At 56.1% G+C, this 17,393-nt stretch overlaps 1 protein-coding gene across 5 annotated transcripts in view; it reads left to right on the top strand.

The window, feature by feature from the left end:
- Positions 1 to 17,393, top strand: part of LMNTD1 (lamin tail domain containing 1) — a 108,167-nt gene that overhangs the window by 76,241 nt on the left and 14,533 nt on the right. For all 5 annotated transcript variants that reach the window (XM_073650264.1, XM_073650261.1, XM_073650259.1 and 2 more), the window contains one exon: positions 11,206 to 11,307. In XM_073650264.1, the coding sequence (XP_073506365.1) occupies positions 11,206 to 11,307 (102 nt within the window). The remainder of the gene's footprint in view (positions 1 to 11,205; positions 11,308 to 17,393) is intronic.

Raw genomic sequence — 17,393 nt, 5'->3', positions numbered from 1 at the left:
AAGCTATTCTGGTGTAGTGTGTCGCTGTTGCGGTGCGGTTCTGGTGCAGTATGTTGCTGTTGTGAAGCTATTCTGGTGAAGTGTGTCGCTGTTGTGGTGCAGTTCTGGTGCAGTATGTTGCTGTTGCGGTGCAGTTCTGGTGCAGTGTGTCGCTGTTGCGGTGCAGTTCTGGTGCAGTGTGTCGCTGTTGTGAAGCTATTCTGGTGAAGCGTGTCGCTGTTACAGTGCAGTTCTTCTGCAGTGTGTCGCTGTTGTATTGCTGTCCTGGTGCAGTATGTTGCTGTTGTGAAGCTATTCTGGTGCAGTGTGTCGCTGTTGCCGTGCAGTTTTGGTGCAGTGTGTCGCTGTAGCAGTGCAGTTCTGGTGCAGTGTGTCGCTGTTGCGGTGCGGTCCTGGTGCAGTGTGTTGCTGTTGTGAAGCAATTCTGGTGCAGTGTGTCACTGTTGCGGTGCGGTTCTGGTGCAGTGTGTCGCTGTTGTGAAGCTATTCTGGTGCAGTGTGTCGCTGTTGCGGTTCGCTTCTGGTGCAGTGTGTCGCTGTTGTGAAGCAATTCTGGTGCAGTGTGTCGCTGTTGTGAAGCAATTCTGGTGCAGTGTGTCACTGTTGTGAAGCAATTCTGGTGCAGTGTGTCTCTGTTGCGGTGCGGTTCTGGTGCAGTGTGTCGCTGTTGTGAAGCTATTCTGGTGCAGTGTGTCGCTGTTGCGGTTCGCTTTTGGTGCAGTGTGTCGCTGTTGTGAAGCAATTCTGGTGCAGTGTGTCGCTGTTGCGGTGCGCTTCTGGTGCAGTATGTTGCTGTTGTGAAACTATTCTGGTGCAGTGTGTCGCTGTTGCGGTGCGGTTCTGGTGCAGTGTGTCGCTGTTGCGGTGCGCTTCTGGTGCAGTATGTCGCTGTTGCGGTGCAGTTCTGGTGCAGTATGTTGCTGTTGCAGTGCAGTTCTGTTGCAGTGTGTCGCTGTTGCGGTGCGGTTCTGGTGCAGTGTGTCGCTGTTGCGGTGCGCTTCTGGTGCAGTATGTCGCTGTTGCTTTGCAGTTCTGGTGCAGTGTGTCGCTGTTGCTTTGCAGTTCTGGTGCAGTATGTTGCTGTTGTGAAGCTATTCTGGTGCAGTGTGTCGCTGTTGCAGTGCAGTTCTGGTGAAGTGTGTCGCTGTTGCGGTGCGGTCCTGGTGCAGTATGTTGCTGTTGTGAAGCTATTCTGGTGCAGTGTGTCGCTCTTTCGGTGCGGTTCTGGTGCAGTATGTTGCTGTTGTGAAGCTATTCTGGTGCAGTGTGTCGCTGTTGCGGTTCACTTCTGGTGCAGTGTGTCGCTGTTGCGGTTCGCTTCTGGTGCAGTGTGTCGCTGTTGCAGTGCAGTTCTGGTGAAGTGTGTCGCTGTTGTGGTGCAGTTCTGGTGCAGTATGTAGCTGTTGCAGTGCAGTTCTGGTGCAGTGTGTCGCTGTTGCGGTGCGGTCCTGGTGCAGTATGTTGCTGTTGTGAAGCTATTCTGGTGCAGTGTGTCGCTCTTTCGGTGCGGTTCTGGTGCAGTATGTTGCTGTTGTGAAGCTATTCTGGTGCAGTGTGTCGCTGTTGCGGTTCACTTCTGGTGCAGTGTGTCGCTGTTGCGGTTCGCTTCTGGTGCAGTGTGTCGCTGTTGCAGTGCAGTTCTGGTGAAGTGTGTCGCTGTTGTGGTGCAGTTCTGGTGCAGTATGTAGCTGTTGCAGTGCAGTTCTGGTGAAGTGTGTCGCTGTTGCAGTGCAGTTCTGGTGAAGTGTGTCGCTGTTGTGGTGCAGTTCTGGTGCAGTGTGTCGCTGTTGCAGTGCAGTTCTGGTGCAGTGTGTCGCTGTTGTGGTGCGGTCCTGGTGCAGTATGTTGCTGTTGTGAAGCTATTCTGGTGCAGTGTGTCGCTGTTGCAGTGCAGTTCTGGTGAAGTGTGTCGCTGTTGCGGTGCAGTTCTGGTGCAGCATGTTGCTGTTGTGAAGCTATTCTGGTGCAGTGTGTCGCTGTTGCGGTTCGCTTCTGGTGCAGTGTGTCGCTGTTGCAGTGCAGTTCTGGTGCAGTGTGTCGCTGTTGTGGTGCAGTTTTGGTGCAGTATGTCGCTGTTGCAGTGCAGTTCTGGTGAAGTGTGTCTCTGTTGCGGTGCAGTTCTGGTGCAGTGTGTCGCTGTTGCGGTGCAGTTCTGGTGCAGTGTGTCGCTGTTGCGGTGCAGTTCTGGTGCAGTATGTTGCTGTTGCAGTGCAGTTTTGGTGCAGTGTGTCGCTGTTGCAGTGCAGTTCTGGTGCAGTGTGTCGCTGTTTTGAAGCTATTCTGGTGCAGTGTGTCGCTGTTGCGGTGCGGTTCTTGTGCAGTATGTTGCTGTTGTGAAGCAATTCTGGTGCAGTGTGTCGCTGTTGCGGTGCGGTTCTGGTGCAGTATGTCGCTGTTGTGAAGCAATTCTGGTGAAGTGTGTTGTTGCGGTGCAGTTCTGGTGCAGTGTGTCGCTGTTGCGTGGCGGGCCTGGTGCAGTATGTTGCTGTTGCGGTGCAGTTCTGGTGCAGTGTGTCGCTGTTGTGGTGCAGTCCTGGTGCAGTATGTTGCTGTTGCGGTGCAGTTCTGGTGCAGTGTGTCGCTGTTGCGGTGCGGTTCTTGTGCAGTATGTCGCTGTTGTGAAGCTATTCTGGTGAAGTGTGTCGCTGTTGCAGTGCAGTTCTGGTGCAGTGTGTCGCTGTTGCAGTGCAGTTCTGGTGCAGTGTGTCGCTGTTGCAGTGCAGTTCTGGTGCAGTGTGTCGCTGTTGTGGTGCGGTCCTGGTGCAGTATGTTGCTGTTGTGAAGCTATTTTGGTGCAGTGTGTCGCTGTTGCGGTGCAGTTCTGGTGTAGTGTGTCGCTGTTGCGGTGCAGTTCTGGTGCAGTGTGTCGCTGTTGTGAAGCTATTCTGGTGAAGCGTGTCGCTGTTGCAGTGCAGTTCTGGTGCAGTGTATCGCTGTTGCATTGCTGTCCTGGTGCAGTATGTTGCTGTTGTGAAGCTATTCTGGTGCAGTGTGTCGCTGTTGCGGTGCAGTTTTGGTGCAGTGTGTCACTGTTGCGGTGCGGTTCTGGTGCAGTGTGTCGCTGTTGTGAAGCTATTCTGGTGCAGTGTGTCGCTGTTGCGGTTCGCTTCTGGTGCAGTGTGTCGCTGTTGTGAAGCAATTCTGGTGCAGTGTGTCGCTGTTGTGAAGCAATTCTGGTGCAGTGTGTCACTGTTGCGGTGCGGTTCTGGTGCAGTGTGTCGCTGTTGCAGTGCAGTTCTGGTGCAGTGTGTCGCTGTTGCAGTGCAGTTCTGGTGCAGTGTGTCGCTGTTGTGGTGCGGTCCTGGTGCAGTATGTTGCTGTTGTGAAGCTATTCTGGTGCAGTGTGTCGCTGTTGCGGTGCAGTTCTGGTGTAGTGTGTCGCTGTTGCGGTGCAGTTCTGGTGCAGTGTGTCGCTGTTGCAGTGCAGTTCTGGTGCAGTGTGTCGCTGTTGCAGTGCAGTTCTGGTGCAGTGTGTCGCTGTTGTGGAGCGGTCCTGGTGCAGTATGTTGCTGTTGTGAAGCTATTCTGGTGCAGTGTGTCGCTGTTACGGTGCAGTTTTGGTGCAGTGTGTCGCTGTTGCAGTGCAATTCTGGTGCAGTGTGTCACTGTTGCGGTGCGGTTCTGGTGCAGTGTGTCGCTGTTGTGAAGCTATTCTGGTGCAGTGTGTCGCTGTTGCGGTTCGCTTCTGGTGCAGTGTGTCGCTGTTGTGAAGCAATTCTGGTGCAGTGTGTCGCTGTTGTGAAGCAATTCTGGTGCAGTGTGTCACTGTTGTGAAGCAATTCTGGTGCAGTGTGTCGCTGTTGCGGTGCAGTTCTGGTGCAGTGTGTCGCTGTTGTGAAGCTATTCTGGTGCAGTGTGTCGCTGTTGCGGTTCGCTTGTGGTGCAGTGTGTCGCTGTTGTGAAGCAATCCTGGTGCAGTGTGTCACTGTTGCGGTGCGCTTGTGGTGCAGTATGTTGCTGTTGCAGTGCAGTTCTGGTGCAGTGTGTCGCTGTTGCGGTGCGGTTCTGGTGCAGTATGTTGCTGTTGCGGTGCGCTTCTGGTGCAGTATGTTGCTGTTGCAGTGCAGTTCTGGTGCAGTATGTTGCTGTTGCAGTGCAGTTCTGGTGCAGTGTGTCGCTGTTGCGGTGCACTTCTGGTGCAGTATGTTACTGTTGTGAAGCTATTCTGGTGCAGTGTGTTGCTGTTGCAGTGCAGTTCTGGTGCAGTATGTTGCTGTTGCAGTGCAGTTCTAGTGCAGTGTGTCGCTGTTGCGGTGCGGTTCTGGTGCAGTGTGTCGCTGTTGCAGTGCGCTTCTGATGCAGTATGTCGCTGTTGCGGTGCTGTTTGGGTGCAGTATGTTGCTGTTGTGAAGCTATTCTGGTGCAGTGTGTCGCTGTTGCAGTGCAGTTCTGGTGCAGTGTGTCGCTGTTCCGGTGCGGTTCTGGTGCAGTATGTTGCTGTTGTGAAGCTATTCTGGTGTAGTGTGTCGCTGTTGCGGTGCGGTTCTGGTGCAGTATGTTGCTGTTGTGAAGCTATTCTGGTGAAGTGTGTCGCTGTTGCGGTGCAGTTCTGGTGCAGTATGTTGCTGTTGCGGTGCAGTTCTGGTGCAGTGTGTCGCTGTTGCGGTGCAGTTCTGGTGCAGTGTGTCGCTGTTGTGATGCTATTCTGGTGCAGTGTGTCGCTGTTGCAGTGCAGTTCTGGTGCAGTGTGTCGCTGTTCCGGTGCGGTTCTGGTGCAGTATGTTGCTGTTGTGAAGCTATTCTGGTGTAGTGTGTCGCTGTTGCGGTGCGGTTCTGGTGCAGTATGTTGCTGTTGTGAAGCTATTCTGGTGCAGTGTGTCGCTGTTGCGGTGCGGTCCTGGTGCAGTGTTTTGCTGTTGTGAAGCAATTCTGGTGCAGTGTGTCACTGTTGCGGTGCGGTTCTGGTGCAGTGTGTCGTTGTTGTGAAGCTATTCTGGTGCAGTGTGTCGCTGTTGCGGTTCGCTTCTGGTGCAGTGTGTCGCTGTTGTGAAGCAATTCTGGTGCAGTGTGTCGCTGTTGTGAAGCAATTCTGGTGCAGTGTGTCACTGTTGTGAATCAATTCTGGTGCAGTGTGTCTCCGTTGAGGTGCGGTTCTGGTGCAGTGTGTCGCTGTTGTGAAGCTATTCTGGTGCAGTGTGTCGCTGTTGCGGTTCGCTTTTGGTGCAGTGTGTGTCGCTGTTGTGAAGCAATTCTGGTGCAGTGTGTCGCTGTTGCGGTGCGCTTCTGGTGCAGTATGTTGCTGTTGTGAAACTATTCTGGTGCAGTGTGTCGCTGTTGCGGTGCGGTTCTGGTGCAGTGTGTCGCTGTTGCGGTGCGATTCTGGTGCAGTATGTCGCTGTTGCGGTGCAGTTCTGGTGCAGTATGTTGCTGTTGCAGTGCAGTTCTGGTGCAGTGTGTCGCTGTTGCGGTGCGGTTCTGGTGCAGTGTGTCGCTGTTGCTTTGCAGTTCTGGTGCAGTATGTTGCTGTTGTGAAGCTATTCTGGTGAAGTGTGTCGCTGTTGCAGTGCAGTTCTGGTGCAGTGTGTCGCTGTTGCGGTGCGGTTCTGGTGCAGTATGTTGCTGTTGTGAAGCTATTCTGGTGCAGTGTGTCGCTCTTTCAGTGCGGTTCTGGTGCAGTATGTTGGTGTTGTGAAGCTATTCTGGTGAAGTGTGTCGCTTTTGTGGTGCGGTTCTGGTGCAGTATGTCGCTGTTGTGAAGCTATTCTGGTGCAGTGTGTCGCTGTTGCGGTTCGCTTCTGGTGCAGTGTGTCGCTGTTGCGGTTCGCTTCTGGTGCAGTGTGTCGCTGTTGCAGTGCAGTTCTGGTGAAGTGTCTCGCTGTTGCAGTGCAGTTCTGGTGAAGTGTGTCGCTGTTGCGGTGCAGTTCTGGTGCAGCATGTTGCTGTTGTGAAGCTATTCTGGTGCAGTGTGTCACTGTTGTGGTGCACTATGTCACTGTTGCAGTGCAGTTCTGGTGAAGTGTGTCGCTGTTGCGGTGCAGTTCTGGTGCAGCATGTTGCTGTTGTGAAGCTATTCTGGTGCAGTGTGTCGCTGTTGCAGTGCAGTTCTGGTGCAGTGTGTCGCTGTTGTGGTGCAGTTCTGGTGCAGTATTTCTGTTGCGGTGCAGTTCTGGTGCAGTGTGTCGCTGTTGCGGTGCAGTTCTGGTGCAGTATGTTGCTGTTGCAGTGCAGTTTTGGTACAGTGTGTCGCTGTTGCAGTGCAGTTCTGGTGCAGTGTGTCGCTGTTGTGAAGCTATTCTGGTGCAGTGTGTCGCTGTTGCGGTGCGGTTCTTGTGCAGTATGTTGCTGTTGTGAAGCAATTCTGGTGCAGTGTGTCGCTGTTGCGGTGCGGTTCTGGTGCAGTATGTCGCTGTTGTGAAGCTATTCTGGTGAAGTGTGTTGTTGCGGTGCAGTTCTGGTGCAGTGTGTCGCTGTTGCGTTGCAGTTCTGGTGCAGTATGTTGCTGTTGCGATGCAGTTCTGGTGCAGTGTGTCGCTGTTGTGGTGCAGTCCTGGTGCAGTGTGTCACTGTTGTGAAGCAATTCTGGTGCAGTGTGTCGCTGTTGCGGTGCAGTTCTGGTGCAGTGTGTCACTGTTGCAGTGCAGTTCTGGTGCAGTATGTCGCTGTTGCAGTGCAGTTCTGGTGCAGTGTGTCGCTGTTGCAGTGCAGTTTTGGTGCAGTGTGTCGCTGTTGCGGTGCGGTCCTGGTGCAGTATGTTGCTGTTGTGAAGCTATTCTGGTGCAGTGTGTCGCTGTTGCAGTGCAGTTCTGGTGAAGTGTGTCGCTGTTGCGGTGCAGTTCTGGTGTAGTGTGTCACTGTTGCGGTGCAGTTCTGGTGCAGTGTGTCGCTGTTGTGAAGCAATTCTGGTGCAGTGTGTCGCTGTTGTGAAACAATTCTGGTGCAGTGTGTCGCTGTTGTGAAGCAATTCTGGTGCAGTGTGTCGCTGTTGCGGTGCAGTTCTGGTGCAGTGTGTAGCTTTTGCGGTGCGCTTCTGGTGCAGTGTGTCGCTGTTGCGGTGCGGTTGTGGTGCAGCGTGTCGCTGTTGCGGTGCGGTTCTGGTGCAGTGTGTCGCTGTTGTGAAGCTATTCTGGTGCAGTGTGTCGCTGTTGTGAAGCAATTCTGGTGCAGTGTGTCTCTGTTGCGGTGCAGTTCTGGTGCAGTGTGTAGCTGTTGCGGTGCGCTTCTGGTGCAGTGTGTAGCTGTTGCGGTGCGCTTCTGGTGCAGTGTGTCGCTGTTGCGGTTGTGGTGCAGTGTGTCGCTGTTGCGGTGCGCTTCTGGTGCAGTTTGTCGCTGTTGCGGTGCACTTCTGGTGCAGTGTGTCGCTGTTGCGGTGCGGTTCTGGTGCAGTGTGTCGCTGTTGCGGTGCGGTTCTGGTGAAGTGTGTTGCTGTTGCGGTGCGGTTCTGGTGCAGTGTGTCGCTGTTGCGGTGCGGTTCTGGTGCAGGGTGTCGCTGTTGCGGTGAGGTTCTGGTGCAGCGTGTCGCTGTTGTGGTGCGGTTCTGGTGCAGCGTGTCGCTGTTGCGGTGCAGTTCTGGTGCAGTGTGTAGCTGTTGTGGTGCGGTTCTGGTGCAGCGTGTCGCTGTTGCGGTGCAGTTCTGGTGAAGTGTGTCGCTGTTGCGGTGCGGTTCTGGTGCAGTGTGTCGCTGTTGCGGTGCGGTTCTGGTGCAGTGTGTCACTGTTGCGGTGCGGTTCTGGTGCAGTGTGTCGCTGTTGCGGTGCGGTTCTGGTGCAGCGTGTCGCTGTTGCGGTGCGGTACTGGTGCAGCATGTCGCTGTTGCGGTGCGGTTGTGGTGCAGCGTGTCGCTGTTGCGGTGCGGTTCTGGTGAAGTGTGTCACTGTTGCGGTGCGGTTCTGGTGCAGTGTGTCACTGTTGCGGTGCGGTTCTGGTGCAGTGTGTCGCTGTTGTGAAGCTATTCTGGTGCAGTGTGTCGCTGTTGTGAAGCAATTCTGATGCAGTGTGTCGCTGTTGCGGTGCGGTTGTGGTGCAGCGTGTCGCTGTTGCGGTGCGGTTCTGGTGCAGTGTGTCACTGTTGTGAAGCAATTCTGGTGCAGTATGTCGCTGTTGTGAAGCTATTCTGGTGCAGTGTGTCACTGTTGTGAAGCAATTCTGGTGCAGTGTGTCGCTGTTGCGGTGCAGTTCTGGTGCAGTGTGTAGCTGTTGCGGTGCGCTTCTGGTGCAGTGTGTCGCTGTTGCGGTGCGGTTGTGGTGCAGCGTGTCGCTGTTGCGGTGCGGTTCTGGTGCAGCGTGTCGCTGTTGTGAAGCTATTCTGGTGCAGTGTGTCACTGTTGTGAAGCAATTCTGGTGCAGTGTGTCGCTGTTGTGAAGCTATTCTGGTGCAGTGTGTCACTGTTGTGAAGCAATTCTGGTGCAGTGTGTCGCTGTTGCGGTGCAGTTCTGTTGCAGTGTGTAGCTGTTGCGGTGCGCTTCTGGTGCAGTGTGTCGCTGTTGCGGTGCGGTTGTGGTGCAGTGTGTCGCTGTTGCGGTGCGGTTCTGGTGCAGTGTGTCACTGTTGCGGTGCGGTTCTGGTGCAGAGTGTCGCTGTTGTGGTGCGGTTCTGGTGCAGAGTGTCGCTGTTGCGGTGCGGTTCTGGTGCAGCGTGTCGCTGTTGTGGTGCGGTTCTGGTGCAGTGTGTCACTGTTGCGGTGCGGTTCTGGTGCAGTGTGTCGCTGTTGCGGTGCGGTTCTGGTGCAGTATGTCGCTGTTGCGGTGCGGTTCTGGTGCAGTGTGTCGCTGTTGTGGTGCGGTTCTGGTGCAGTGTGTCACTGTTGCGGTGCGGTTCTGGTGCAGTGTGTCGCTGTTGCGGTGCGGTTCTGGTGCAGTATGTCGCTGTTGTGGTGCGGTCCTGGTGCAGTGTGTCACTGTTGCGGTGCGGTTCTGGTGCAGTGTGTCGCTGTTGCGGTGCGGTTCTGGTGCAGTGTGTCGCTGTTGTGGTGCAGTTCTGGTGCAGTATTTCTGTTGCGGTGCAGTTCTGGTGCAGTGTGTCGCTGTTGCGGTGCAGTTCTGGTGCAGTGTGTCGCTGTTGCAGTGCAGTTCTGGTGCAGTGTGTCGCTGTTGTGAAGCTATTCTGGTGCAGTGTGTCGCTGTTGCGGTGCGGTTCTTGTGCAGTATGTTGCTGTTGTGAAGCAATTCTGGTGCAGTGTGTCGCTGTTGCGGTGCGGTTCTGGTGCAGTATGTCGCTGTTGTGAAGCTATTCTGGTGAAGTGTGTTGTTGCGGTGCAGTTCTGGTGCAGTGTGTCGCTGTTGCGTTGCAGTTCTGGTGCAGTATGTTGCTGTTGCGATGCAGTTCTGGTGCAGTGTGTCGCTGTTGTGGTGCAGTCCTGGTGCAGTGTGTCACTGTTGTGAAGCAATTCTGGTGCAGTGTGTCGCTGTTGCGGTGCAGTTCTGGTGCAGTGTGTCACTGTTGCAGTGCAGTTCTGGTGCAGTGTGTCGCTGTTGCAGTGCAGTTCTGGTGCAGTGTGTCGCTGTTGCAGTGCAGTTCTGGTGCAGTGTGTCGCTGTTGCAGTGCAGTTCTGGTGCAGTGTGTCGCTGTTGTGGTGCGGTCCTGGTGCAGTATGTTGCTGTTTTGAAGCTATTCTGGTGCAGTGTGTCGCTGTTGCAGTGCAGTTCTGGTGAAGTGTGTCGCTGTTGCGGTGCAGTTCTGGTGTAGTGTGTCACTGTTGCGGTGCAGTTCTGGTGCAGTGTGTCGCTGTTGTGAAGCAATTCTGGTGCAGTGTGTCGCTGTTGTGAAGCAATTCTGGTGCAGTGTGTCGCTGTTGTGAAGCAATTCTGGTGCAGTGTGTCGCTGTTGCGGTGCAGTTCTGGTGCAGTGTGTAGCTTTTGCGGTGCGCTTCTGGTGCAGTGTGTCGCTGTTGCGGTGCGGTTGTGGTGCAGCGTGTCGCTGTTGCGGTGCGGTTCTGGTGCAGTGTGTCGCTGTTGTGAAGCTATTCTGGTGCAGTGTGTCGCTGTTGTGAAGCAATTCTGGTGCAGTGTGTCTCTGTTGCGGTGCAGTTCTGGTGCAGTGTGTAGCTGTTGCGGTGCGCTTCTGGTGCAGTGTGTAGCTGTTGCGGTGCGCTTCTGGTGCAGTGTGTCGCTGTTGCGGTTGTGGTGCAGTGTGTCGCTGTTGCGGTGCGGTTCTGGTGCAGCGTGTCGCTGTTGTGCGGTTCTGGTGCAGTGTGTCGCTGTTGCGGTGCGGTTCTGGTGCAGTGTGTCGCTGTTGCGGTGCGGTTCTGGTGCAGTGTGTCGCTGTTGCGGTGCGGTTCTGGTGCAGTGTGTCGCTGTTGCGGTGCGGTTCTGGTGCAGTGTGTCGCTGTTGCGGTGCGGTTCTGGTGCAGTGTGTTGCTGTTGCGGTGCGGTTCTGGTGCAGTGTGTCGCTGTTGCGGTGCGGTTCTGGTGCAGTGTGTTGCTGTTGCGGTGCGGTTCTGGTGCAGTGTGTCGCTGTTGCGGTGCGGTTCTGGTGCAGTGTGTCGCTGTTGCGGTGCGGTTCTGGTGCAGTGTCGCTGTTGCGGTGCGGTTCTGGTGCAGTGTGTTGCTGTTGCGGTGCGGTTCTGGTGCAGTGTGTCGCTGTTGCGGTGCGGTTCTGGTGCAGTGTGTTGCTGTTGTGGTGCGGTTCTGGTGCAGCGTGTCGCTGTTGTGCGGTTCTGGTGCAGCGTGTCGCTGTTGTGCGGTTCTGGTGCAGCGTGTCACTGTTGCGGTGCGGTTCTGGTGCAGCGTGTCGCTGTTGTGCGGTTCTGGTGCAGTGTGTCGCTGTTGCGGTGCGGTTCTGGTGCAGTGTGTCGCTGTTGCGGTGCGGTTCTGGTGCAGCGTGTCGCTGTTGTGCGGTTCTGGTGCAGCGTGTCGCTGTTGTGCGGTTCTGGTGCAGTGTGTTGCTGTTGTGGTGCGGTTCTGGTGCAGCGTGTCGCTGTTGCGGTGCGGTTCTGGTGCAGCGTGTCGCTGTTGTGCGGTTCTGGTGCAGCGTGTCGCTGTTGCGGTGCGGTTCTGGTGCAGCGTGTCACTGTTGCGGTGCGGTTCTGGTGCAGCGTGTCGCTGTTGCGGTGCGGTTCTGGTGCAGCGTGTCGCTGTTGTGCGGTTCTGGTGCAGCGTGTCGCTGTTGTGCGGTTCTGGTGCAGTGTATTGCTGACACTGCTTATTAGGGGGCCCTTTGGGACAGGGGAAAATCAATTAATAACACGCCAATCCCCTGAAGTGGCTGATAACAGAGAGCAATAGCAGAGCAGCACAATAGTTCTCAATCCTCTGTATTTGTCTCCTCAGCTATTTTCTGAAGAATCCGACAACCGGACATTAATGGAGAAGGTGGAGGCCGAACACATGAGGGGCCGGAGGCACGTTGAGGCCCTGGAGGCTCGGCTGGAGGTCAGTGCTGTGCCCCCTGTAATGAGCCGCTCCGGGAGCTGCAGATGGAGAACCTCTATTAATTTCCCATTACACCTAATAATATGGGCAATTGTGTGTCCCGAGAGCCCGGCCGGCCTCCCAACAATGGGGCCATTCACAGCCTCATTATTGCCGTTCTCTGCACTTCCTGCCCCTTATTCTACAGTCAAAGAGGAGACACGTCTGAAAATGTCAGAGTTCTGGAAAAATGATTATAAATATTAAATTGTGTATTTATATGTCTTCAATAATTCCTGCTCATCCTGGGCCCCCTGGTTCATGAATAGAATACTACAGCTGCCTGAAAGGGGTGATACTGACGCTGAGGATACAGTATGTATGGTCATATATAAGCCACCCCTCCAACATGCCCTCAAAATGACACCCTGTAGGCTATGTGCACACCATGCAGAAATGCTCAGGATTTTTCCTGAGCGTTTCTGTATCTCCCCTGGCAGAAAAAACGCATGCGGATTGTACATGTGGATTGTACATGCGGATTGTACATGTGGATTGTACATGCGGATTGTACATGTGGATTGTACATGCGGATTGTATATGCGGATTGTACATGCGGATTGTACATGCGGATTGTACATGTGGATTGTACATGCAGATTGTACATGCGGATTGTACATGCGGATTGTACATGCGGATTGTACATGCAGATTGTACATGCGGATTGTACATGCAGATTGTACATGCGGATTGTACATGCGGATTGTACATGTGGATTGTACATGCAGATTGTACATGCGGATTGTACATGCGGATTGTACATGCGGATTGTACATGCGGATTGTACATGCGGATTGTACATGCGGATTGGACATGCGGATTGTACATGCGGATTGTACATGCGGATTGTACATGTGGATTGTACATGTGGATTGTACATGTGGATTGTACATGCGGACTGTACATGCGGATTGTACATGCGGATTGTACATGTGGACTGTACATGCGGATTGTACATGCGGACTGTACATGCGGATTGTACATGCGGACTGTACATGCGGACTGTACATGTGGATTGTACATGTGGACTGTACATGCGGATTGTACATGCGGATTGTACATGCGGATTGTACATGCGGATTGTACATGCGGATTGGACATGCGGATTGTACATGCGGATTGTACATGCGGATTGTACATGTGGATTGTACATGTGGATTGTACATGTGGATTGTACATGCGGACTGTACATGCGGATTGTACATGCGGATTGTACATGTGGACTGTACATGCGGATTGTACATGCGGACTGTACATGCGGATTGTACATGCGGACTGTACATGCGGACTGTACATGTGGATTGTACATGTGGACTGTACATGCGGATTGTACATGCGGATTGTACATGCGGATTGTACATGCGGATTGTACATGCGGATTGTACATGCGGATTGTACATGCGTTTTTCCTGCCAGGGACATGCGGATTTGAAGCGTTCTTCACATGCATTTCTGCATGCAGGTTGACAAGCGCTTTTAGCATCACTTGGAAAGTGCTTGTCAACTTGGTCACACGATATAAATCCGTGCAACCGGCAACCGGCATGGATTTATATAGTGTGACCGAAAGAATGGTAAAAAATAAAAAAATAAATCTATACTTACCCCCTGATGGCCCCCGCAGTCTTGCTTCACCGTCCCGGCTGCCGGCAGCAGTACACAGAAAGACCTGCCGACGTCAGCGTCGCGTGACCCGTCACATGACTCTGACGTCAGCGCAGGTCCTTCATTCCATCACGAACTGCAGCCAAGCAAGGAGGAGCGCAGCGCGGGCCGCCAGAAGGTAAATATAACATTTATTTTTTATTTTATTCTCTTTTTTACAGGTTCTATGGTACCCGGGTCTTGATGAGAGTCTCCTCTTCTCCACACCCGGGTACCATCCGCGCATTGGAACACGTGGATTGCGCGTCTACAGATGCAGTGATGCAGATTCCATGCGTTCTAATACAAGTCAATGGCGGTGAAAGCGCCGCGCTTCCGCAAAATAATTGGTAGTGCTGCGTTCTTTTCCGCAATGATAATCCGCAGCGGAAATTTCCGCAGCATGTGCACAGCACATGCGGATTATCATTGGGGAACATGGCAGGCCTTCTACCAAGCGTTTTTTAAGCGTTTCTGCAGCGTTTTTGCCGCTGCGGAAATGCTTAAAAAACGCATCGTGGGCACACAGCCTTATATTGCTCTGGTTCCAAAAAAACACATCCATAGTGCCTCCATAAGAGTGCCAACCAGGAGAGCAGGGGAAGCTGAAGGAAAGGAGGAGTCTGCCAGAGGGGAGGTGTCTGCAGGAGAGAAGGAGTCTGCGGGAGGAGAGGGATCTGCGGGAGGGGAGGGATCTGCGGGAGGGGAGGAGTCTGCGGGAGGGGAGGGATCTGCAAGAGAGGAGGAGTCTGTAGGAGGGGAGGGATCTGCTGGAATGGAGGAGTCTGTGGGAGGGGAGGGATCTGCAGGAGAGGAGGAGTCTGCAGGAGGGGAGGGATCTGCAGGAGGGGAGGGATCTGCTAGAGAGGAGGAGTCTGTGGGAGGGGAGGGATCTGCGGGAGGGGAGGAGTCTGCAGGAGGGGAGGGATCTGCAAGAGAGGAGGAGTCTGTAGGAGGGGAGGGATCTGCTGGAATGGAGGAGTCTGTGGGAGGGGAGGGATCTGCAGGAGAGGAGGAGTCTGCAGGAGGGGAGGGATCTGCAGGAGGGGAGGGATCTGCTAGAGAGGAGGAGTCTGTGGGAGGGGAGGGATCTGCTGGAGAGGAGGAGTCTGTGGGAGGGATCTGCAGGAGAGGAGGAGTCTGCAGGAGGGGAGGGATCTGCAAGAGAGGAGGAGTCTGTAGGAGGGGAGGGATCTGCTGGAGGGGAGGAGTCTGTGGGAGGGGAGGGATCTGCAGGAGAGGAGGAGTCTGCAGGAGGGGAGGGATCTGCAAGAGAGGAGGAGTCTGTAGGAGGGGAGGGATCTGCTGGAGGGGAGGAGTCTGTGGGAGGGGAGGGATCTGCAGGAGAGGAGGAGTCTGCAGGAGGGGAGGGATCTGCAGGAGGGGAGGGATCTGCTAGAGAGGAGGAGTCTGTGGGAGGGGAGGGATCTGCGGGAGGGGAGGGATCTGCTGGAGAGGAGGAGTCTGTGGGAGGGGAGGGATCTGCAGGAGAGGAGGAGTCTGCGGGAGGGGAGGGATCTGCAGGAGAGGAGGAGTCTGCGGGAGGGGAGGGATCTGCGGGAGGGGAGGTGTCTTTAGGAGAGAAGGAGTCTGAGGAAGGGGAGAGATCTGCGGGAGGGGAGGTGTCTGTAGGAGAGAAGGAATCTGCTAGAGGGGAGGTGTCTGTAGGAGAGAAGGGGTCTTCAGGAGAGGAGGGATCTGCGGGAGGGGAGGTGTCTGCAGGAGGGGAGATGTCTGCAGGAGAGAAGGAGTCTGCGGGAGGGGAGGGATCTGCGGGAGAGGAGGGATCTGCGGGAGGGGAGGGATCTGCGGGAGAGGAGGAGTCTGCGGGAGGGGAGGTGTCTGCAGGAGGGGAGGGATCTACGGGAGAGGAGGAGTCTGCAGGAGGGGAGGGATCTGGTGTAGGGGAGGGATCTGCGGGAGAGGAGGAGTCTACGGGAGGGGAGGTGTCTGCGGGAGGGGAGGTGTCTGTAGGAGAGAAGGAGTCTGTGGGAGGGGAGGGATTTGCGGGAGGGGAGGTGTCTGTAGGAGAGAAGGAGTCTGTGGGAGGGGAGGGATCTGCGGGAGGGGAGGTGTCTGCCGGAGGGGAGGTGTCTGTGGGAGGGGAGGGATCTGCTGGAGGGGAGGGATCTGCGGGAGAGGAGGAGTCTGCGGGAGGGGAGGGATCTGGTGGAGGGGAGGTTTCTGCAGGAGAGGAGGAGTCTGCAGGAGAGGAGGGGTCTGCGAGAGGGGAGGGATCTGGTGGAGGGGAGGTTTCTGCAGGAGAGGAGGAGTCTGCGGGAGGGGAGGGATCTGCGGGAGGGGAGGTGTCTGCAGGAAAGGAGGAGTCTGCGGGAGGGGAGGGATCTGCTGGAGGGGAGGGATCTGCGGGAGAGGAGGAGTCTGCGGGAGGGGAGGGATCTGCTGGAGGGGAGGGATCTTTGGGAGAGGAAGAGTCTGCGGGAGAGGAGGAGTCTACGGGAGGGGAGGTGTCTGCGGGAGGGGAGGTGTCTGTAGGAGAGAAGGAGTCTGTGGGAGGGGAGGGATTTGCGGGAGGGGAGGTGTCTGTAGGAGAGAAGGAGTCTGTGGGAGGGGAGGGATCTGCGGGAGGGGAGGTGTCTGCCGGAGGGGAGGTATCTGTAAGAGAGAAGGAATCTGCTAGAGGGGAGTTGTCTGTAGGAGAGAAGGAGTCTGTGGGAAGGGAGGGATCTGCGGGAGGGAAGGTGTCTGCGGGAGGGGCGGTGTCTGTGGGAGGGGAGGGATCTGCTGGAGGGGAGGGATCTGCGGGAGAGGAGGAGTCTGCGGGAGGGGAGGGATCTGGTGGAGGGGAGGTTTCTGCAGGAGAGGAGGAGTCTGCAGGAGAGGAGGGGTCTGCGAGAGGGGAGGGATCTGGTGGAGGGGAGGTTTCTGCAGGAGAGGAGGAGTCTGCGGGAGGGGAGGGATCTGCGGGAGGGGAGGTGTCTGCAGGAAAGGAGGAGTCTGCGGGAGGGGAGGGATCTGCTGGAGGGGAGGGATCTGCGGGAGAGGAGGAGTCTGCGGGAGGGGAGGGATCTGCTGGAGGGGAGGGATCTTTGGGAGAGGAAGAGTCTGCGGGAGAGGAGGAGTCTACGGGAGGGGAGGTGTCTGCGGGAGGGGAGGTGTCTGTAGGAGAGAAGGAGTCTGTGGGAGGGGAGGGATTTGCGGGAGGGGAGGTGTCTGTAGGAGAGAAGGAGTCTGTGGGAGGGGAGGGATCTGCGGGAGGGGAGGTGTCTGCCGGAGGGGAGGTATCTGTAAGAGAGAAGGAATCTGCTAGAGGGGAGTTGTCTGTAGGAGAGAAGGAGTCTGTGGGAAGGGAGGGATCTGCGGGAGGGAAGGTGTCTGCGGGAGGGGCGGTGTCTGTGGGAGGGGAGGGATCTGCTGGAGGGGAGGGATCTGCGGGAGAGGAGGAGTCTGCGGGAGGGGAGGGATCTGGTGGAGGGGAGGTTTCTGCAGGAGAGGAGTCTGCGGGAGGGGAGGGATCTGCGGGAGGGGAGGTGTCTGCAGGAAAGGAGGAGTCTGCGGGAGGGGAGGGATCTGCTGGAGGGGAGGGATCTGTGGGAGAGGAGGAGTCTGCGGGAGGGGAGGGATCTGCTGGAGGGGAGGGATCTTTGGGAGAGGAGGAGTCTGCGGGAGAGGAGGGATCTGCTGGAGGGGAGGGATCTGCGGGAGGGGAGGTGTCTGTAGGAGAGAAGGAGTCTGCGGGAGGAGAGGGATCTGCGAGAGGGGAGGAGTCTGCAGGAAAGGAGGAGTCTGAGGGAGGGGAGGTGTCTGTAGGAGAGAAGGAGTCTGCGGGAGGGGAGGTGTCTGTAGGAGAGAAGGAGTCTGCGGGAGGGGAGAGATCTGCGGGAGGGAAGGTGTCTGAGGGAGGGGAGGTGTCTGTAAGAGAGAAGGAATCTGCGAGAGGGGAGGGATCTGCGGAAGGGGAGGTGTCTGTAGGAGAGAAGGAGTGTGCGGAAGGGAGGGATCTGCAGGAGGGGAGGTGTCTGTAGGAGAGAAGGAGTCTGCGGGAGAGGAGGGGTCAGCAGGAGGAGAACTGTGCAGGAGAGGAGGGGTCAGCAGGAGGGAGGTATCTGTAGGAGAGAAGGAATCTGCGGGAGGGGAGGGATCTGCGGAAGGGGAGGTGTCTGTAGGAGAGAAGGAGTCTGCGGGAAGGGAGGGGTCAGCAGGAGGGGAGGTGTCTGCAGGAGAGGAGGGATCAGCAGGACGGGAGGTGTCTGCAGGAGAGGAGGGGTCAGCAGGAGGGGAGAGATCTGCAGGAGAGAAGGAATCTGCGGGAGGGGAGGGATCTGCGGAAGGGGAGGTGTCTGTAGGAGAGAAGGAATCTGCGGGAGGGGAGAGATCTGCGGGAGGGAAGGAGTCTGCAGGAGAGAAGGAGTCTGCGGGAGGGGAGAGATCTGCGGGAGGGA

Source organism: Phyllobates terribilis, unplaced genomic scaffold, assembly GCF_046119375.1.
Source record: "Phyllobates terribilis strain yellow unplaced genomic scaffold, ASM4611937v1 Scaffold_10__3_contigs__length_209671492, whole genome shotgun sequence".
In the NCBI taxonomy this organism is placed as follows: Eukaryota; Metazoa; Chordata; class Amphibia; order Anura; family Dendrobatidae; genus Phyllobates; species Phyllobates terribilis.
Note: the sequence above shows the minus strand (reverse complement) of the source record. Positions and strands in the feature narration are given on the sequence as shown.